Source organism: Nylanderia fulva, unplaced genomic scaffold (assembly GCF_048542155.1).
Source record: "Nylanderia fulva isolate GAGA-0341 unplaced genomic scaffold, ASM4854215v1 Scaffold17, whole genome shotgun sequence".
Lineage (NCBI taxonomy): Eukaryota > Metazoa > Arthropoda > Insecta > Hymenoptera > Formicidae > Nylanderia > Nylanderia fulva.
The window spans coordinates 290,232-313,484 of record NW_028189945.1 but is presented as its reverse complement, the minus strand read 5'-3'; the positions used below and the strand labels follow the sequence as shown (position 1 = coordinate 313,484).

The window sequence follows — 23,253 nt, the reverse complement described above, 5'->3', positions numbered from 1 at the left end:
ACATAAAATTAGATGCTCAAAATATTTTTTCTTCGACAATAATTGTCGATGTGATACATATATATTTAATTGTTTAATGGATTTAATGAATATTTACGTGGATTGATACTCGCCAATCGACTGTACACTATGTGATTGTGATATTTTTACCGATCGAGTCTCGAAAACTGACGAGACGCCGTATTCTTGTGTTACATGCACATATACATATATATGTACATATACATACTCGATCGCTAGGCGAATGATAATGAACAATTTAATGAGACTGCGTGCAAACAACGATATGCCGTAAGTCGCTCGACGTCGTATTTATGCTAGCAATCGAGAATTATTGAAATGTGACAATAATTATGGCTTACCTCTCACTTTTTTACCCAAATTCATCGCGATTCCACCCGGATCCGTCTCGCCGGCCGCTCGCGATCTTGCGATGTGAAGTAAGCAACGGGTTGCCTTAAGATATATTTTCTTGCTACTTCACGCGCGAAATTTAATTCAAGCGAAAAAATTGTCACCTTGATACACTTATGACTTATGAGTTATTTAATTGTAAAAGTTAAATAATTGTACGAAATGATAGACAAAAGAATAATTCTGTAATGTTTTTAATAATCCTTTAATAACATATATAAATATTATTTAATTATAAAACAATAAATAATAAATTAATAAAAAATAATAATAAAATTATAATAAAATAAAATAAAATAATAAATTTTATTTATTATTCTAAATAATTGTCATCAACTGTTTTTAAAAATTAAGAACTTTTGTAATTAAAATTTTAGGCTAATTGTAAGAATTAACAAAATATTAAATATAAAAAAATTATTTTAATGTAAATTATTATTTAGATTAATATAACAACTTTTTTTACTAGTTTTATAATATTTATCATTCAATATTATTAATTTTTTAAATAAATAGAGTAATTATATGAACTAAATAAAAAATGCCCAACTAAATTGTGTTCGGAAATATATTCACTTCAGGGTGAAGCGGAAAATTGACCAATCAGGACGAAGCAAGTTTGGACAAAATTGTAGAAAACGAAATTCTCATTTAATAATTCTCGTTTATTTTGAAAATTTTAATCTATAATTTTTAAAACAACAAAGGCTTTATAAATATCTTTTTATTCCTTTTTATAATATATGTATATTTAATAATTTTTTATAATATTAAAAAATCAATGAGTTGCCGATCTTTCTCATCCGACAATTTCATGGCAGAAGGCAGAAGTATAATCAACTGCAACATAACCCAACTTCTCGACTGCTATCGAATTGTTTTGAACGTAACTAACGTGTTAGAGTAAATAAATCCATATTAATTCGATGGCAAACGACAGAGAGGTGCTTCGTGAAATTTGGGATGGAAAAATTCCAGTCTGTTTCACTCTCAACTCTGAGGAAATATGCGATTTACAAGGGCCGGATCCGTTTTATCTAATGGTACCTAGGTTAAGTTACTTTCCATTATGTACAGAGAAGGTAAGAAATAAAATATTTGCAATATTTCTTATTCGAACTTGTTATTTTACAACTTTATTATATCCGAACATAGATTCATATATACATATTGTTCTTTTTCTGCCTTAGGTACGAAAACACTTTATACGACATGTACAAAGTGATAGTAAACAAGAGCATGAGATGTGGTTGGAATTCAATGGAATGCCATTAAAGTGGCATTATCCAATTGGAGTTTTACTGGACATTTATTTCAATGACATTCAATTACCTTGGAATATTGTTGTCCACTTTGATAAATTTCCAGAAAATGTTCTAATGCACTGTCAAAACAAGTATGTAATATATTTTACATTCAACGGTATATTTTATCGACAAACAGTATAAATCTTTTGCATTTTTAGGGAAGTTGTAGAAGCCCATTTTCTGTCTTGCATAAAAGAAGCTGATGTTCTAAAGCATAGAGGCCAAATTGTCTCCAGCATGCAAAAAAAGGATCATACACAGTTATGGAATGGTATTATGAACGATAAATTTGATCAATTCTGGTCTGTGAATGGTAGACTTATGGAAACCAATACTGAAGAGGGATTTAAATATATACCATTCCGATGCTATACAAATGAAGATAAATATATACAGAAACTTGTAAAACCAATGAATGAAGAAGGTCAAAGAAAGACTTTGAAGCATTTGTTAAATGAAGTGTTCCCAGATCAAGAAAATGGTTTGTAATGTTATATATTTGTAATATACACATTATTCATAATATGTTTAAAATTAATAATTTTTTTCATATTTCATATAAACTTCATGTAGAAAAGGAACAAATATATACACATTTTTATTTATTTAGAAAAATTAAAATTATTTTTATTAATTATGAATTTGTACAGTTGTAGTGCGCACCCATGGCATTGTACCACCCTCAGAGACGCCGATTCAGTGGATGTCGGAGCACTTAAGTTACCCAGATAATTTTCTGCATTTAATTGTAGTTACATCGTAACGTATATTGAGAAACGATTTCATCATTAATTGTAAGTAAAAGAACTATTTTATAATTTTTGCAGAACATTATGTACTTTGCCTAAGTTGTTTTATATTGTGATGTATTTATTTTATGATAAGTAATAGAAGTTTGCAAGTATCCAAAATTTTTCATCATTTAGTTGAAATTCTCTAAGCCAAGTTTTACGAGCATATTTGGACTCGACTCGACTTGAATTTTAAGAGTACTTGCAATCTTAACTGAGATGTATTATATTATACTTGTTTTTGTTACAAAGTATATTTTATAAATAATTACGAAGAATGGTCTTATGTGATAATGAATGCATTAAAAAAATGTTTAAATCTTATAATGGTATATTATAATTCAGGTACATATAAGGATTTCCTCAAAATTGATACTATAATGTTAATACAAGTGTAGCTAAGTTTATTGTACAAATTATTATAACATTTTCTAATTATTAAGTTATCGCGCATTTTTTGATTGGCTTATGATATTCTCTTGATATCTGCAAGGATAAATAAGTGTTCTCCATAATTGTAGAACTGGTAGGTTTTCGTATAATAACGGGGTGATTTCCATTATTGCTATATTCTATTGTTCTGCGACTGCTTCCAAAACTGAGATAACTGATTTTCTTCTTTCTACTTTGCTCCTGTAATTTAAAAATTTCATGATTAGAAATTTTTTCACAAATTATTTAATTTAATTCGATTTCTCTTTCATATTTTCTTACATTAAATATAACTTTTGCAGTATCCTCGTATCTTTTGTGAATCTCCTCCTTGCTTAAGATAATTTTTACTTCAGGAGATTCATAATGTGTAGACATTTATGTATTTGTATATTTTTGTATATAATTTTATTAAGATTTAGCATATATTTTTTCTACAATTCTCATCTCTTTTAAATCTGTAATTATAATATTAATCTATCAGAACAATTCTATACACGAATCTATGTATTTAGAATGCTTCTAAGTCTAGGTAATTTTAATAGAAAAATGGAAAGAAATCAAGTTAATTAAAAAAAAATAATTCCAGTGTTTAATATCGCAATAATATAAAAGCGATAGTAATGAAAACAAAACAAAATAGAGAAAGAAAATGAGAAGACATTTTGCTGAGATAAAAATATATACATTAAGAAGCCTTTCGTAGACGGTGATTTTCTTGCTATTATTTTTTTTCGCCTGTTTTCTCTCTTTTATTTCTTTTCTTTTTTCTTCTTCCTGTGACATTAAGAACACGTGTACCAAAGAGACAGGCTTTTGGACTGCGAATGTCCGTTTTATAATTAGCAACCATCGCGAAAATGAGCATCTCTCCTGCTCGAATGTTATGCGCCCGAGGGTCTCTCACAGACCGAAATTATCATTTAAATGTAACGTGTTCTCTTAACGTCACGTTATAAATTATATTCCCGTGTCTCCGATACTCCCATCATCGCGTTCTCGATTTATATATCTTCACCCGCAATCAATTTGCAATTACTCGTACTCGATCTCGATCATCATATATAAGTCAGTCATAGTTCAGTTTGATTAACGTAATCACGGTAGCATCAATTCTGACCTCAAAAAAAATGATATTACGTTTATATCGACGAGATGCAATGCAAATTTCTTTGGTACTATATTATTAATTTTTAAGAATTTGTCTTCTGGAAAATATTTCTGCATAACACAGCTTATTAACTAATATAACACATCTTATTTATGTACTTGAAATATGTTGAAACATCAGTTATCTAGACATTTATTTGAAATATATATATAAAAATCTATTTCATATCGGTTGTCAACAAACTACAGAGGAAATATATCTACAATATAATAAAAGTAAAGGAAAGTTCTAATATAATCTCGCTCATCTCACACACACACACACACAAACACAAATTTTATCTTTAATCTATAATATCTTATATCTGAAAGGGAAGGAGAACACACGTTTTATGTGGGACATGGAAACTTCACGGATTATAGGGTATCGCGCGATTGATGAAAATTTATGAGTAATAATAGTATTTGGCAAATAGCGCGTTATTTACCAAGCTCGGGCTGCTCTTCAGCATATGTTATTCCACGGGGATATGGCGATTTCACGTTTCGCGACACACTTCCCTGATGTGTGTTCGCCGATTTCTTACACGCCACGAGAAACGCGACTTTTACGAATATAAAATCAACAAAAAACGAAGAGCCGAGCACTCCGAAAGAATAATCGTCGAAATTACCTTAGACTTTTGTCTGTCCGCTGTTCTGTTTGCACATTCGACAAACAGAATCGGTCGCTCAACAGTTGGAGCAACGCCAGTCTTTCAGTCTTTTCGGTACACTATTGTATTTCCGGTCGGAGAATAGATCAAGAGAGAGGTATTTCGGACGTGACTTTTTTTTTAAGTACTTAGAGGTATCGGTCCAATTCGTATTCCCAACGAAACACACGTGATGCGATCGAATTTAATTAATTTAAATATATTAATCGCTTTAACTCGGTTCGAATGCGACTGTCAACAGGATCAGCTGATCGTCGCGATTAATATTCCTTAAATTGTAATATTATGAGTTGCATTCTGTCAGAGCCACCAAGTTTTTTTTCGATCGTGCCACTGCACCTAATTGCATTGCCGATGACATTTATTGACGTTGATTCAGTTGATTGACGCGTTGCAACAGTTTCATGTTTCAATTCAAGGTCTGCTACGCATACGGTGGCCTTAATAAAAACGGCAGGTTGTTATTATATCACAATTTATCACGGCGAGGTTTCGATATCGCCCAACGATTTACATTCCTTTCTGAGGAATGCACCATCAACCTCTTTCTTTAAACATACTTTTTTTCTTATAAAATCTAATTCGAAGAATTTAGTTTACAGATCCAAAACTGACATTTCTATATGAATTCACAAAAAAATTGTTTATGAAAAATATGATAAATTCTCTATTTTATTGTACGACGAAAAATTCAATAAAATAGCGATTTTTCATACATATTATTTTATTTAAGAATGTTATATTTGAAGCTAAATCTATGTTAATCGGCGAAAAGTTAATTGAATTGTTCTGCTGTTATTAAAATTATAATCTGTAGCTTATATATTGCAAAAAATTGTGTTTAATGCAATATAGCCACATACATACACACAACATACAGAAAAAATCACGTGTATATTTTATTTATTTTAATTTTTTATGTATAACTGAGGAGCGAATGCACAGATGAAAATTGAAACTGAATTTCATCTTTTGTAAGTTTAACTGCCGCATGAGATAACGATTGCTCAATCTGCTCAGGTGCATTGGCAATCATTTCACTTACATTGCAACACGAACACGCAGGCATGTATAAGCTGAATACGTATATAAGACAGGATTTCCAACTGATAAACAAAAAATTTGAAATAAAACAGTTTTATTCTGAAGACTTAGGAGCGAAGTTAATAAAATTCATACACTGAAAAAAATTATTAAATTAATAAATAAATATTTATTGCAATACTGCCTTATAAATATATAAATAATTTATTTGAAAAAATAAATAAATAATAAATATTTGTTTTGAAAAAAATTTTCTTATAACATAAATATGTTTTCATATCAATATTATAGTTTCAAATAAATGATTTAGAAGGCAGTATTGAAATATTCAAATTCATTAATTTTTTTTTAGTATAAATAATTAATTTAATGCGTAACAAGGTATAAAGGAAATTTTATGTTTATTATTATATCCTTCAACCATGATATAAATTCGCTTATTCATTTTGCATACCAATATTTCTCATTAAAATAATTAAATAAATATGCACGAGTGAAAGTATTTTGTCAGTAATTAAAAAAATATAATATCACTAATATTGTATTACTGTATTCTTAAATTTCCGGCTTTTCCCAATGCGCCTCTACAATGACATTTACTAATTAATTTTTATCATCAGCATCAGCGTACAGAACTATAAAAACGCGTGACTCTCATTTTCATAATCTCCTTTCCTTTTAATGGCGAGCATTTTATTCCCTGTTACCGGACTTGTGCAACGATAAACATCGGCAATAAATCATGCATTTGCATAGCAGGAATTTACCCGTGCATTCTACATCGTTGCTCGTGAAAGATTTGAAATTTTATGATAGTGCGCAATGTATGCGAATCATAAACTATATATATACATATAAGTACATACATGCAAAAATGAGAAATCCGTATTTTTTTATATTCCTAGTATTAAAAAAGAAATCTGTCAAGATTGACAGAAGATAGTGCATCTTTTACAAAAAAAAATCAGAATTTAGCACAAACAAGGCAAACATTCGCTGCACAAGCGATCATTTGTGCATTTGTTATCTACATGTATACGTATGTTGCTTCTGCGTTACGCGGACTTTTGAATAGGTATGCGTATGCATGCCTGGAGAACTTTACGCGTGCGGCTGCGGCTGCAGCGAGTTGCCAATCAGGCGCGATAACGGAAACAATGCATCGGTGATATCGCTGCACGAAGAGAAGGGTGAGGAAAAGAGAGAAGGGAAAGGTAGACGACGTGCGTGAATCTCTATGACTTGGTTCGCGCGCTTATCTTCATCGCGCCTCTTGTAATCTCGATGCGGTGGAGGCGAGCGAGATATCGGAAGCCTCTCTTCGAGAGACCGCGGGCCGCAACTCGCGACTACGTTGTTGTTGTATTGTACGTATATATGCGCGAAATATTACGTAAATCGTTAATTGCGAGAGGAGATTACCGTTTCTTAATAGACTCACTTCCTCATTAATTCCAAGAACTGTCGTAGCCTTCGCGAGAAAAAAATAAAATTTATGAAGCTGTAATAAAAATAGAAATTGATTTAAAAAATGAATACACAAAATAGATATCTTCGTAAAATTTATTTTTTCATTGACTCTAAGAGCTGTCACAAGTCTCTGTGAGAAAAAAAGTGAAATTTATGAAGCTATAATAAAAATGCAATAGACATTTCTAAATATAATGTATATATATATATCTTTTAATTTTGAAGTTTAACTACATGAAGACAAAGATCACATGACGTCATTTTACTATAAATAATTATTCCGACAGTTGATGAGGAAAATATTATAAGTAGATTACGAGATATTTAAAATTGTTCTCCACTAGAGAGATCACAAAGACCTTGAGACCGCAAGATAGAAATTGACGTAATGTTTATTGATATTAGATAATAAAAATAATTTCGAGTGCAAAAGGTTGAATAACGCGATAACGGTAAAATTTAATTCGTAATATTACGAAATTTACGACCTCACCACAGCTTGTTGTTCCATAATTCAAGCGGAAATGCTTGAATCGATGTAACCGGAGAATAGAACTTTTTCTCTCCCATACTGTGTCGCGTAACTGCTGAAATACTCAGCAAGAAGATAAGTGCTTGTAGAATCGCGTGAGAGAGACTTTATGAATCATATCGGTAGAAGAAAGACCTCTATTGCGTCAAATGTGTTAATGCAATACACTTTCTTCAAGCCATTCGATGCCTTTTGAGATAATAAATACATATATACATATGTATATATGATTTTCTTAAAGTTTCTTGGAAAATATATTAATGAAATATTCTAGAAATATATGTTCTAGAATAATTTCATACAAGATGTAATAGCTTATGATTATTGCGAAAATGAGGAAAAAAAATGTATAAAAATATATATTTATTTTTCCAGTGTTAATTAATATTATTACTTGCACGTTTATTCAAAAATATTCTTTCGAAAATAAATTTATGATTTATCTTTTCAGGTGAAATTTAGAAACGTATCTTATCTTTCGTAAACATTACTTTTCAACTGCTTTAAATTATAAAAAAATATTCGAATTATCAAAGTAATAATATTATTTCAGTTTATATCTACGACAGACAGCATTTTTGTACAAGTTTCGTAATCGATCACAAGAATAATGAGAGAATGCGTAAGCGATATTAAAAAATAAATAATAAATTCGATAGGCATTAGAAAGAATGACAAAACACAGGATGGATTCTTTTAAAATAATCTCTTATATTTTCTCTCAAATTCGGTTAGGTTCTATGTCATATGAAGCGTGTCATGACATTTGCGAATGCCAAAACGGGCATTATTGTGTTATTTGGCACGCTTCATACATATAATCTATATACGCGCGTGTATATGATACAATATTTAATACAATATAATTTTTGCGTCTCTGCAACGTACAAAAGAAGGATTTATATATATCTCGATGCCTTTCTCTTGCATTCTCCGAACATTAAAATATATTATACATTTTTATTTTCGTTCTTTAACACCTTATGAGCGATACGAAGAATTAATGATATTATCGTTAGGAGTCACAATTGTTTGCAAGATGAAAAAATGTTGACTCGACTATTTTTAATAAGATATTAAGTTCTTGAGCTCTGCTTCGCATTTTTTTTAACAATGTTTTTCAATCACACACATACCAATAACAGCAAGAAAAAAAATTAGTATATATTTGCACACAGCATGATTAACAGAAATTCAATATTTTTACAAAGTATGCAATTGAAGAGGCATAGAGATGACGTCACACACGAGATTAACAAGTTATTTTGCGGGACTTTGGAGGATCTTTATATGCAAAACAATAAATAAAGAATAATTAAAATACTGATATTATATGCGCGTGAGGAGGGCACTGGTATATATATCTCTGTACATACTATTTTACTTTCTATTTTGCATCCGCAATTTCATCGAAGATACGATACGATAAATATTATATCAGTATATTATATCAGATAAGTATTATCAGAACGAAGGACTTGCAAAGTCTCTATGGGGTTCTTGATTCCTCCTCGCGCGAGAAACTGTAAGGCACGAGCAATTTTATTAAAGGCACCGGGCGATTTCAGAGGCGCGTTCGTTCGTGTAAGTGGATCGTATCAAAATATAACTTTCGGTATATGTATACGTATATATATGTATATATAGATAAATTTTTATGTACTTTCTTTGATATTTTCGCGTTCTAGCTCTTTATCGGTTTTTTATATTTATATACATACATGCATACATACATACATACATACTTTTTTTGTACATGTACAATACGAGCATTATGCTTATATATATTTATTTGTGTGTTGTACGGACAATAGAACGGGTTTTTTTTTTATCCAAGGGGAACTCTCCCTTTTTATGTACTTAGAAATATTGCTTATATGTACGCCTTTCGTTAACAGACTCTTGTGGGCTGTGACTACATATACAAATACAGGCGAACGCACGCTTTCATACAGACACATTCAAGGCACTTCGGCGAATTTTTAGCGTGATCGAGAATTTTTTCGTCAGTCATACAGCCTTCCTTTACGTAAAATGTATTATGGCATTATGTAATTTATTATGGCTTATAATTACGCGCGAGCGTTTTTTATTGTACATTATTACGCCTTGACCATTATTAACAATTATGGGCAAAGCGCTAACTTATTTTTCTTGTTCGATCTGTCGATCCTCGGACTTGATTGGCGAATCGTGATTTTGCGATAAAAAGATACGTATTCCTTTGGTATACAAAAATAATTATTTAATAACAATTAAATAATTAATTTAAAATATATTCACATATATATATATTTTTAAAACAGATTGAAATTCTAATAAAAATATTTCATTTTGGGGAAAAAAAAAAAAAAAAAAATTGAATATATATTCTGAGACTCGCCATAAAATAATTATAATGATCATATCTTGAATTTATTATTCGTGAGATGATAAATTAGAGCTCGGTACGAGACGATCGCACAGACAATCATGTTGAATAATGCCGCATCATGAATGAGCTCGATTAAGCGTGAATATTGAAACATTAACGTAACTACCCTGTCTGCAGCAGTGATTTACAGAATTGCCTTTCTTGCTTATCGCTTGGCAACCGCTTGATTGTTTAGAAATCCGCTATGAATATCAATTTTTCGATTCGATAAAAATTAAAATTTTGTATTAAAATATTAATGAGAAATATTCTCTATAAACTACATTATATACTGCTTGATACTTTTGCTTTAATTAAATATGAAATTTAGCTCAGCTACGACGTGATTATATTTCATAGTATTTGTGTTTACTTCAGAGAATTTGAGCAGCTGATAGACTGAGGAAGTTGAAAACAACGCACGTTGATCAGTATCGCGCAATATGTTTTTCCGACCCGAGCAATCTCTCACAATCTAATATGACTTTCCTTAGCATCAAGTAACAATGATTCACAAAAGGTTTTCCCCTGATAATTCGCCAGCAAAGTCAGATGCGAAAGAAATCGCTTATCTCTTCGAGGATCGTAATGCATCTCGACGATCGCGCCTATCTGAGTTGCAGTGAGAACGAGAATACATTCATACTTTGAAAAATATTTATTTATAGAATTGTTATGCCTTCAATCATCCCTGTTCGTTAGAAACAAAGAATGAATTCAGAATTAGAAATTATTTATGCATTTTTGAATTTAACAAGTTCAAAAATGTATTTAAGAAAATTGTGTAAAAAAACGCACACATTCGTATAAATAAATTAATTTATTCATATAAATTAATCATATTAGAAATAAAGATTTCTGCTTTTCTGAATTACTGTTTGATTTCTTTTTTAAACTAAAATGTTTTAGGAACCATTTAAAAATGAATGAAACTCAAGGAAATTATTATAATTATATAAATTTAAAAAGCTCAACATTCATAAATAATTCCTAATTCTTAATTGTTTTTAATTTTTTTGATCCTTCTTTCCTATAAAGATGATTCTAATTAAATAGGAGCATTATTGTTGATTGTCAGAATGTAGATGCTTGAATATTTCAAAAATAAGACATTAACATGCTCATTATTTAAATTTAAATATATTATTTCTTATGTTGTTCACAATAATTAACGACGAAACTTGGTTCAATGTCGATGCGTAAACTTTCTCTAGTTAAAATTATTCACGAATCGATAACGAAGGCAAAAAATAAACTTTTATAATTTAAACGTGGAATCGTATATATATATATATAGAAAATGTAGCGTAATTATATCACTTTTAAGTTGATCTATCTTATATAAATACTAATTAAAATCTAGACATTATTTACTATAATAACTAATATTATACAATTTATATGTCCCTGTGATTTGTTTGGTCTCGCACTAACTAAGCCTCGTGCGAGTGAAATACAACTTTAATATGAATATATTACATAAGGCACATGTGATTTTCTTTCAGAGTTGCTCTTATATGTCTTTTTTAATTCTTTCTGCTTATCTTGTCCAACTTTCGATTTTTCTATCAGTCAGCGAACTAATTACACTTCATATACGCAACAACACTCCGCATAGTTATCTCTATCGCTTTAAATATTTTAACGACAGACTAATTGATCACGGAATATCTCTTTTAGTTATCATTCAGTAAATTAATTCATCAAAAGCGAAGTGCATAACAAACTTATTTACTTTCTATATATATATATCGAGAATCTATTATTTTCTAAAAATATTAATATATATATTTTTTACAAGCGCATCTATGCGTCTTTTATGCATTATAAACATTTTTATATTTTATGTCTTATATAGACAAAAAAGGCACAAGAAGTGGTCTCTGCGGAAGTGGTTTATTTTGTCTCGAATTTCCGTCTCTTCCTTTATGTTTTTTTTATTTTCTTTTTAATTTAATTTTTTTCAGATACGCGGGATCGTATAAAAATATCTTATTTCTCCCGAATGGAGACGTCGATTAATTAAACATTCTTTTTTAAAAACAACACTATGATATATCTGCCAAGTGTACATCCTTGCAGAAATCTGATGCGACGGAAATACGATCATGTGTCACGTTTCTTCCCGGTTTTCTCGATATTTACATATTTACATATTTACATTATCGTTTAACAGAAAACAATAAAACGCGAGAACGAGAAATAGACAACAATTGCCAAACAATGAGAAAAGGGGGATAGAAGAGCAATGACAAAGAGTTTTACTATTGTAATACTAACGTGGTATGCGCATGTATGACGCATATGCGCGCATGGAAGAAATTGTTTGAGCAATTAAATGATTTTCGCAGCTCGACTGTGTGTATTCGCGATCAGTGATGTATGCGATCGCGCGAGCAGTTCGCAGAAAACCATGGATGACATGTCATCTGTTACCGAGAAATCGTGTGATCTACCCGCCAACGCGGGTGGTTTCCTGTGTAATACATAGGGAAAAAATGTAATCTGAAAACCTCGTTTTTTTTTTATCTGATGCAATGCATTCGTCGAGCATAATATGTAATAACATAAATATAAAAAAAGTGAATTTATTTAGCCAAATGTACTGCAAAAAGTTACCAAAATATCTTGCAAGGAGAAACGTAAATAAATGTTTTTAAAACCCGAGATATATATTATAAAAATAATTTTAAAAAAATGTTAATAAATCCGTGTAGAATATATAATGCCAAGTATCCAGTTATTACATAACGTGCTGCAACGAGAGAATGCTTCGGTCGAGGCATTTCTTTCCGCGAATTTTCCTTCGATGCGTTGCAATAATGGCTGCGCTGACATAATTCTATAATTATAGCGAACGAGCGTTCGACCTCTAAACGGCCTAGCCGCGCGATAACCACCAGGTTCTAATCTCGACGATAAAGCGGTGAGAAAAAGATTCGTCAGGATATCTTTACGATTTTTTGTGGAACAGAGGTGGGACGAGAGGTCTGGAGGGGAAGAGGGTCTCGGAGCAAGTCTGATGAAGTTGGAAGAAGACGCCAAGCCGAGGACGCGACCATGTATAATCTCCTTCCACGCCTCAGCTCGTCCAATGGCCGATTAAAACTTTATCGCGATGTATAACGCGGCACCGACGATCCGCGAAAACGATAAATGCTTACGTGGCCTGCTACGTGTACCAGATCACGTACCGATCAATTTTTTTTCATCGACAAATTTTCACCTACGAGGAACCCGTGAATTGGATCTAATTTAACTATATATGTATAATCAAGATATTTTTTTTCAATTTTTAAAACAAGATGGAAGAAAAGAAATGCAGACATGACCATTGATCGTTATACGAGCTTGCTGGTTTCCGTTCTCTGCGTTTGATTAGAATAGAAGGATGGGGGAGTTCGGAAAGAGACAGGAAGTTACATGTAGAGCGGAGAAGATACGCTGACGAACGCACTCCTTTGCGGAAACCCATACAAACCTACGTCAGGTCTCCAGGAAACCGGTACTCGCAGATTAAGCTCGAAATCATAGTTGCGATTTTGACTCTCGTCGAAGTTACAGATTATTTGGCAATTGTTGTAACTATTATTATTATTGTTGTTGATATTGTGGCTGCTGACGGGAGATAGATTCCGCTGGTCCAGACACTTTCTCGCAGGTTTGCTCACGGGGTTGTCCAAGTAAGGCTTGAATGTGATAGCGTCCGGATTATTCGAGGTCGACACGGTACTCGGTTTCAGAATCAGCTCCGTCCGGGAAGGAGATGATTCCCGAGTCGATCTCCGTTTCACCAGACAAAGAGGCGTATCCTGAGGAGGTGCATCGTAACAGTCGTCCGTATCCGAAACAAGCCTTTCGCAGAATCTTTTTGGCGACGGCAATGCATCGACAAGGCAGCAAGGATGCGGGCAATGGTGCCTCTTCAGCGGCAATGCCCGCGGCAAAATTAGTTGCTCGCATCCTTCAGAAAGATTAGATACCATGGAATTTGCGCTGGGTGAATAACAGTGCGCTTTAGCTGAAGATTCCATATAACAGAATTCCTTCCAAGACTCTTGAGAAGAGGATGTCGTCGAAGTCGTAGTACGGCTGTCCACGGAGCAAGAAATATTGCAAGGCCCTACTGGTTCTACTTCAGAGGACGATTCCATTCCGGTAAAGTGGTGATAGTACAAAGGATGTTGAGGAGAACCGATATCGCAGCGATAAACATGCGGTGGCGTTCGTTCGTGTTCCATCTCAAACCGATCACGTAGCAGCGAAACGCAGTTGGAGTAATTTGTCGTCAGATCCAACGGTGAGTCACCGGAAGGGACATCCTGGACAGGACCTAATCGTTGACGTGAATCGCCTCGAAGGGCGATTTCGTCTCTGAGTTCCGCCTCTTGTTCCAGCCACTTCTGTACCTGACGACGATTTATACCAAATTTTCTCGCGGTGGCTCGTTGATTCTCCTTCACTTCCTTATCTCGATGGAAGGCATCGAGAACTTCGAGTTTAAAGCGCAAGGGGAAAGATCGTCTGCGAGTAAAATTGCCGGATGAATTCAAACTGCCGGCCGAAACGAGGGGATCCATCTCGCTATCGGAGCAGCTACTTCTGTACCTTCCGACGCTAACAACAGAATCACGAGGACTCGACGGCAACGAGTAACCGTTGCGATCATACATAGGAGGACTCACCGGTCCTGAACTATCTACTAATAATTCGCCAGTAGATGGTCGTCGATAATCAATGCACGAGGTTGCGGTGACTTCCTCTCCATCGTATACTTCCTCTTCGTCCAAGTGTACCTCTTCTTTGACTATCGTTGTACAGTGATCCGTTTTTTCCAGCACCTCTTCCTCTTTCTTCTCCTCGATATGCGTCGTCTCCTCCGACTCTCTCTCCTGCTGGTGCAGAAGCGACGGGATCGGCTTCTCGGAATTCAGCGGTGAACATGGGTGTGCGTGCTCATGCACGTGCACGTGCAAGTACGGGCTCGCGGGGGCTCGTGAGGAATCAACAAAGTGAACGGACGAGGAGGAACCGCCGCTATCGGCTGCTCGATGGGATACAGGCGAGAGTGGGGCCTGCGGGCCACCAGGGGAGTCCGTCGATTCGTACGGCCCTGACTGTGTCGCCGCTGTGTCTGGGCTCGCTGGCTCCGTCTTTATCATCGACGGCGCTCGTAGCAAGCCGTATGATCTTCCGTCAAATGAATCAACGTTCCCATAACTTTGTTCTCGCTGCTGTGGATGATGATTCGGCGAATGATTATGCACGCTACTATTAATATCATTCACGCCGTATCGATGCTCCTGAGATGGCGAATGGTAACTTGTTAAAGTTTGATATACCTTCACCTCGTTCCTACCGCCGAATATCGAAGCAACCTCCGCATCTCGCTGTCCATCTCCATTTAATACGTAGTAATTACGATCTTGATCCACTTGCGGAGCTGGATATCCGTGAATCTCTGGCATATGCACTCTGTCCTCGAGTTCTAAATGAAGACGTTGTTGTTCCGACGAATATTCTTGATAACCTACGGACGCGACACATAGGGGCAAAGTCGTGCCGATGGTAGTAGTCTGACGGCTATATTGGGGCGAGGAGGGTGCACTGCCATGCGGAGGATGCAGAGGTGGGGGCCCTTGCTGTGCAGTCAGCTCGTCGCCGTGCTGTCTGGCGAGGTTGAGGTTCAAGGCCGGCGTTGCTGGAGTCACGGTATTCCCTGTAGCTTCCGTCACAGTACCGTCAGATTGAGAACCCGTGGAAGAAATGGTCGAGGCGATACCAGTGCTTCCATTTTCAACGCTACTTCTGAGCTGTTCCTCGCATTGTAGCCATTTTTGTATTTGACGACGATGAATACCGTATTTTCTCGCAGTGGCACGTTGATTCTGACGGCAATCCTTGTCGTGTCTGTAGGAATCCAGAACCTTGATTTTAAAAGCTGTCGTGAATATACGTCTGGTGCCCATAACGCCCACAGATTTTCGCATATTCTGGTGTTGGTGCTGCTGATGCGCCGATTGCTGATGCTTCGAATGAATCATTTTCACTGATTGTGAGCTATCCTCACTGAGCATCTCACTCACGTCATATATATAAATAGGTCATGTATCCTTATTTAAAATATTACACATACGTAAAACTTCTTTCGCACCCTGTAAATAGTCGTCACACGTCAACCATGAAACCGAGTCCGATAGTAACGCAGATAACAACTAGCACAAAGTTTCAGACCGGCACTGTCAACGATACACGAGGATACCTTAACGCTTAACATTGCACGATGCGATCTGGCGGCGCCGGAGTTCCTTTTAGGTCTTGGATGCCGTAACTAATTTTCATCCCCACCAAGCGAACTGCCGCTGCTTCCCACTGGTCTTTCCCTTCTCCGCTCTAACGCCGTCTCTCGCTCTCTCGTTCCCTTGAGGCCTCTCTGCTCGCACTGTCGACCACACTCTTCCATATATCTGCCCCACTCGGCGCTCAGTCAGTTCGCTTCTATCCGTGTTCAACTTATCGCCTTTGTGGCCATTCTCTCTCTTTCTACCCAATATCCCCTCGAACTCCCCGTTGCCCCCATTCGTACAGCACGGGGCGCTAGTTTACCGCCGAAGGCGGCTACTAGTCATTCTTCTTTCTCTGTGCCACCGACCCAACCGCCTCTCTTTCTATAGATCTCTTGTCATCCTACCTCTCGCTTGCCTGTAACTGCCCGCAGGCATACATACACCACCCTCCCTGTCTCCTCTCCTTTCTCCTCTTCCCTTTCACACCTCGGCTTGGTAAAACTCCGCCATTTTGTGGCCTCACTTCCGTTAATGACGCGCGCGGGAAACGTCACGCCGGCGTGACGACGACGCTCACGGCGCCATGTTGTCTGCTGTGAATGTCTGACTGCGTGCCTGCCTTCCTTGCCCGCGCCGCTTAACAGCTCGTTGTAGCAGCCAGCTTGGAGCCTCGATTTTTGCTCGCCTTTCTCCTCCACAGCCAATCGCGCCTCCGTTGGACTTCTCCATATACACGAGATCAAGAATACGCATGGAATGCGTAGCATTCTCAACTTTTCTACAATTCCTTATATAGAAGGATATAGCATCTTTGTGAAATATCACAAAGAACTGAAACGGATCGCGATCAATCATGAAAGGCTTATTCTACGAAAGAGTAGGCGCGCACAATTTAGATTAGGTCGTAGACGTATGCCCTACGAGATACAAGCATACTAAATACAATACACGCATAACTAACTCAACTGTAGCATAGGAAATTGTATAATCAAAGGCAAAGAGATGGCTAATGCATGGAGGAAGTTTTATCTTCCAGGAAAAGCGCTTATAACCGCGCTTATAGCTAATGCCGCAAACTTATTGGATTTAAAAATCAGTATTATAATTAAAGCGAACGATATTATTTCGCTGGTTGAAATTAGTAATCCATTAAAAGTTTCCGTTACCACGCGTTTAATATTTATATATTATCGCATCCTCTCATCTTCTTTTGCCTCGTCTCACGCCGTTAAAGTTTTGAATGAGATTTTGAGGTATACGATAACCTCTTGCATATATATGCGCCATGGAATGAGATCATGTTGTTTTTGTGGCGTGAGCCGACAGTTAATATGTTTAGCTTCACGCGCCGTTGCCATGTCTCTTCTTAGCTACACGTAGGCCGCAACGCATACACGAACAGAGAGAGAGACCCGCGAGGCAATGACGCAAGCCGCACAAGCTCGCATATACTTCGATGAACGAACGCGCGAACAAGATAGACCGATAAAAAGAAACGGACGGAGGCCTCGTAAATTTCCACGATTCGCGCCACCGGCAGAAACCAAGGATGCCTTCTCGACGAATCTCCTCTCCTCTCTCGCAAAGTTCTCTGAAGAGGCACCCTATTCTATTTCCAAGAATCACGACTGCTATGCCGCATAAATAAGTTTAGATTATAAGCTGCAGATTGCGATTTCAACGAGTGGCGCTCTTTATTCTTACGATAGAAGATGAGCGTTCGTCGTGTGTATATAGTTATTTTCTTCAAGTATCATGGTCGCTTATCACTTCCTCCAACATGTCATAGTTCATAAAAATTTTTCCGCAATCAATTCGCTATTATCGAGCGATTACGTATGCTTCTACGCCGAATCACGCTGCTTTGATTCGAAACGCAAATATTTATAAAACTATAAATACCATGGAATAATGTGCGGAAAATCATATCTGACGAAAACATGATACCAGGTGCCAAATATCAATTGCTAAATTAGAAACGCAGCTTGTCTAATGTACTATCTATTTATACAGCCTTAACAAATAATACAGACAGTTGAAAAATTAACAAAATAAGAAATTAATAACGCGATTAAAAGTAAAAGTTGATTTCGAGAGTAACAAAACTTAGATATACGAAACACAAGTTTTGGCAAATTGTCGAAATACGAAACATGAAATTGCAAAATAATGTGAATTTTTGAACGACTGCCAATCTTCACCAAAATTTAAGATGATTCTGAGACCAGATTCAATCGTCCTCACCAAGCAAGCGTTTTGTAGGTGACCGCTTGTCTCGTCTTTGCCAAGACATCTGAGCGACTCTTCTATGAGTCGAAGACGAAAAGATTGAACAATTCTCTATAATGTATTTTTCTGCACCGCGTACCAATCCCCCTACATTTCTTCCTCTTTGATGCTCGCAACTACTTTTTAATAGCAGAATTTTCATAGTTCGTATATCATGAATAAGAATAGTTAGGCAAAGGTCACAAGTATCGAGTTGAAAACAAGGTGTCGTAAGTCGAGTCTTCGGTAAATAGACTTGGCGTCTGTCTTTTTTCCTTGTCGCTGCGTTTTATCATTCCTATAGAACCTCTTTTTTCTGCCAGTCATGTCTGTGCATAAGTACGTGGAAGAAAGCGCGGAAAGCGAAGGCTACGAACGGTCGCGAGCGAATGAGCGAAAGAGCAAAGGACGAAGAGAGACAGCGGATGGTCGATGTACATCATTTGGGCGCCGAGAAGTCTGGCGCGACCAAGCCAGGCCAGAGGCGCGTCTCTGGTTACGCGACTATTTGGGGCGCCAAGCTAGTGGCTGCGACGGTGCAGCGGGTGAACGGGGATCATGAAAGGACGGCGGGGTAGGGCAAGGAAAGGAAAGGAAACGAAACGAAAGGAGGAGAGGAAGAGGAGGGTGTAGGTAGGCGTCCGAGCAATGTCCACCGTACGCTCAACAGAGGTTTGCAGAGCCGGAGAACGGAGAGGAAAAGAGGGAGGTTGAACTACCAAAGGGGCCTCCAACAGGCCACATTCCAGAAGAATGCGAGTTTTCAAACATGTGCCTGGTCTGCGTGAATATAGGTCCATGACCGATCCCTGCAATACGCACACTACGATCTCTCTCGACGAGCTGCTAGCTACGAGCTGCATTTTGTCTCCCCCTCGTCTCGTCTCTTCTAACGTCCACCGCTCCAACAATTCCCCCTATGGTGCGTCCCTTCTCCTATTGCTGCTCTAGCTCGCGCACACAGATGCGTATACATATATAAACCTTCTCTCTTCCCTCTTCTCCGTCGCACTCTCCCTTTCCTCGTCCCTCGCGCTAACCCGGACGACCAGGCCGACCGAGCTGGCGACACCCTGTCTGGCAAGACCGGCCGGCGGACAAAAGAGGGGGCGCCGAGCACAACGTTGCCGCTTCGTCTTCGTGTTTGCGCTTACCTTCAGCCCCAAGGACAAATCCGACAAGCCGTGCCAGGCCAGCCGTTGTGCACTAGGCGACTGCCGGTCTGCCTCGATGTTTTCCTTACTCGATGCTCGCTGCCGATATTATTTTCAGCGAATACTATCGTTTACTCACGAGAGAATATGCGATATAGAGATTGAGAATAGATACATGCGAGAAAAGATAGAGAAAAATACCAAAAAAACTAAAGTCGTGTAATTGATACATGACTAAATATACCCTAAACAAATAGTAACTGAACATATTATATGAGCTTAGAAAAACGACTCGTAATTGCTCGATAAAAATGTTAACGTGTTCTATTAACGCGGGAAACTGACAGGAAGACATTCTGTTTCAAGGACACATAGGTGGAATACCTGAACAATGAATCGTGCCTGCCTATGTAACTACGCGAAGGCCGAGCCACGCAGGTGCCTTCTTGCTGCACGATGGACGTGTTTGAAAAAGAGAACCTCATCGTGATCAGTAAACGCGAGAATAGCGATATGTTGCGAATGGAAGAGGCGATAAGCGACCATGATACTCGGAGAATAACTATACATATGTGAACACTCATCTTCTATCCAGAGTAAAGAGCGCCACTCGTTGAAATCGCAATCTACAGCTTATAATCTAAACTTATTTATGCGCATGCTTTTAACTGGAAGAACGCTACACGTGCACCGTACAAATACATTTACGTTCAACACGTATACATACATACAGCGCGTATATTTACGTGCATAGCATCGAATCTAATCATACATACAAACAGGGACGGATCAATCTCATGTGCGCTAAATGTGTGCTTATGTACAAATTTTTAATATTATCCTATTGGATAATTTATATTTCGATTATCTGAATTGAGAAAGTGCAGTTCGTGCAATATTCTTATCTTTATTTAATAATTAACATACTCTGGTTAATCTCTTATTATACACATATTATATTTCTTTAAACATTACCGCAAACTAGTAGTAGTTGACATAATGAACTCTGAATATTTTTATGAAATGTTATTTTAAGATAAAAATATCTCGAGTTAATTATGTCACAACAATTTGCATCAATATTAAATTAAAGAGTAATGTCAAATTAAAATTTCCTGAAATGTCATTTCAGCATAAACATATCTTGAGTTAATTATGCCAACTACAGTTTGCAATAATATTCAGTGTTGTTTCAGAAAAATAAAAATGCCTCGAGTTAATTATGTCAATTAGTTTGCAGTAATATTAAACAGTATCATCAAAGAAAAATATCTTGAAATGTGACTTCCGGATAAAAATATATTCCCAGTTAATTATATCAACTACAGTTTGCAATAACATTTAAAGAAATGGAATGTTAATAAGAAATTAACAAAGAATATTCCAGTTAATTATTCGATAACTCAATCAGCTTTTGTGCGCTATATTTGCAATGAGTCAAAGGATCGACAAACCTCGCAAAGCTTTTTATATTCTGATAACGATAATGCTTACAAAGTAATCTTATTTGTGTTCCAACATATAATTGAAAGTGATTCGCTCATCCCTCGGCTAACAGAAGAGACCGAGAAAGTAAATCTACGATCCTATGATTATAATTTCCTCTTCAAATGATCGAAACATGAATTATCCAACTTACACAGGAATTACGTGTATATTACATTAGACTAAAGGTTCGATCGAGATTTGGTGGTGGTACCAACAAAATTAAAGGTGAAATGTACCTTCTCCGAAGGCGGTCATGCGCGATGGCGCCTACTCGCTCTCACATACCTACCTACCTGCGGTACCCCAAGATAGGTTGAACCTCGCAGGCGTAGCCGTTGCAAAGGCTTCTCGAAACTTTCGTTTCAGCGAGATTCCTCCGACCATGCGTCACGGGAGAAAGAGATATACCGATATCATGCTCGCTCTCTTACTGTTTATCGCTCGCTGTTATCGCGAAGCGAATATTAGAGAAAGGAACGGAACGCACGGACGGTCTGTCAGATGTCAGATGATCGGTGGATGATGCGGCTGTGCGGAAAAAAACTCGCAGGCATAGTGATATATGTGTTGAGTAGGTACGTATGTGAGAGAGAGAGACAGAAGCGTTATCGTGCGAGAGTCGACATCGCCCACAGTTGGTTTCCACGCAAAGTCTCACGCACGCATACATGCGCTAACCTTTATCTTATCATGGGCGAAGACGTATCGAGGTTGGTTGCCGCAGTGTTCGCCTTTGGCACCAGGAGACTCGACGACGACGACGACTCCAATACATATATACGTTATGTATATATTGATCAACTCACGCTCTATACATTTCGTCTCTTGTCATCTTCTCCTTCTTGGAAAGGAGAGGGTTTCTCGAGGACGATGAGGCTCCAGACGTGGTGCACAGCGCGACGTAGATGGTCTCCTCTGGAGTTCGCTTTATCGACGGAGCAATTATGAAAGAACAATAGACGTCATAAAAGACGCTGTTTTATCCGTGGAACTTGGCGTTATCTTGGAAGCGAGGAACTGGTCGATCGATACTTTATATAAAGATGATGTTTCAGGTTGCCCTCGATGATAGGAATAGAGGAAATGCAATGCAAAATTTTGCTTGCACGTTTTCACCTAAATATCTTCTAAAACATATGCTTTTGTTGCCTTAATCAGTAGGATTCTGTTAACATAAATTAATTTTGTATTAATACGAAAAATATTAATATTCATCAATGTATGAAAATAAATATCAAAGATATAATATTAAGATTTTTAATATTATTATTGTTTTTAATATTATTTTTAATAATAATATTAAAAAGTCGAAAGAATTATACATATACAGTTTGAAATTTTATTAAAGATAATTCCATCATATAAATTAAGCATTAATGCTTAAGTTGATTAGAGTTTGATCAAAGTCGTCAAGCGATGTGTGCTTATATGATTATTCAATGTAATAATAAACTTTGACACGTTCAACGTTGACATATGTTTCTACAAATCGATTAGTCACAAGTTTGACGTAATGCTTTGTTAATGTTTGACCAAGTCAATAATTTATTGCACGAGAGAAATTATATAATATACTGCAATTACTCTTGATCGACGATTAGATTCTTTAAAATGCTTCATGAAACAAGCAATGTTTAAATTGATTTTTTTATAGTTTCAAAATTGTTATATAAACAATACTTTGTATCCCAATTCTCTTTTACATAGAGCAATATGTCTTATTTTTTATTCATTATAAAGTATAAATTAACTGTAAAAGTTATAGATTACTTTCGTATGCAATAAATAGTTCTAAAAAAGAAAGATTCTATCAAAGCTGATCTGAGT

General features: G+C 36.3%; 3 protein-coding genes across 8 annotated transcripts; 1 reads left to right on the top strand and 2 right to left on the bottom strand.

Annotated features, from left to right (window-relative positions):
* Nucleotides 1-1,227: 1,227 nt before the first annotated feature.
* Atg5 (autophagy protein 5) lies at nt 1,228-2,839 on the top strand. Its single transcript, XM_029312353.2, has 4 exons — nt 1,228-1,496; nt 1,605-1,810; nt 1,880-2,202; nt 2,372-2,839. Exons 1-4 carry the CDS (start codon nt 1,341-1,343, stop codon nt 2,482-2,484), a joined length of 798 nt encoding a protein of 265 aa, XP_029168186.1. The 5' UTR covers nt 1,228-1,340; the 3' UTR covers nt 2,485-2,839.
* On the bottom strand, nt 2,826-22,366 carry LOC114938389 (uncharacterized). Of its 6 annotated transcripts, none has more exons than XM_085481086.1 (4): nt 22,105-22,366; nt 3,632-4,059; nt 3,227-3,402; nt 2,826-3,145 (listed from the first exon to the last, which is right to left on the bottom strand). In XM_085481086.1, the coding sequence occupies exons 3-4, from the start codon at nt 3,320-3,322 to the stop codon at nt 2,951-2,953; spliced, it is 291 nt and encodes a 96-aa protein (XP_085337212.1). In that variant the 5' UTR covers nt 3,323-3,402; nt 3,632-4,059; nt 22,105-22,366; the 3' UTR covers nt 2,826-2,950. The 6 variants fall into 6 exon arrangements, with proteins under 6 accessions (XP_085337212.1, XP_085337215.1, XP_085337211.1 ...); XM_085481089.1 differs by lacking the exon at nt 22,105-22,366 and adding an exon at nt 4,729-5,601; XM_085481085.1 differs by lacking the exon at nt 3,632-4,059.
* On the bottom strand, nt 8,508-22,095 carry LOC114938387 (uncharacterized). The gene has a single exon (XM_029312351.2). It carries the CDS (start codon nt 16,304-16,306, stop codon nt 13,649-13,651), a length of 2,658 nt encoding a protein of 885 aa, XP_029168184.2. The 5' UTR covers nt 16,307-22,095; the 3' UTR covers nt 8,508-13,648.
* Nucleotides 22,367-23,253: the final 887 nt, after the last annotated feature.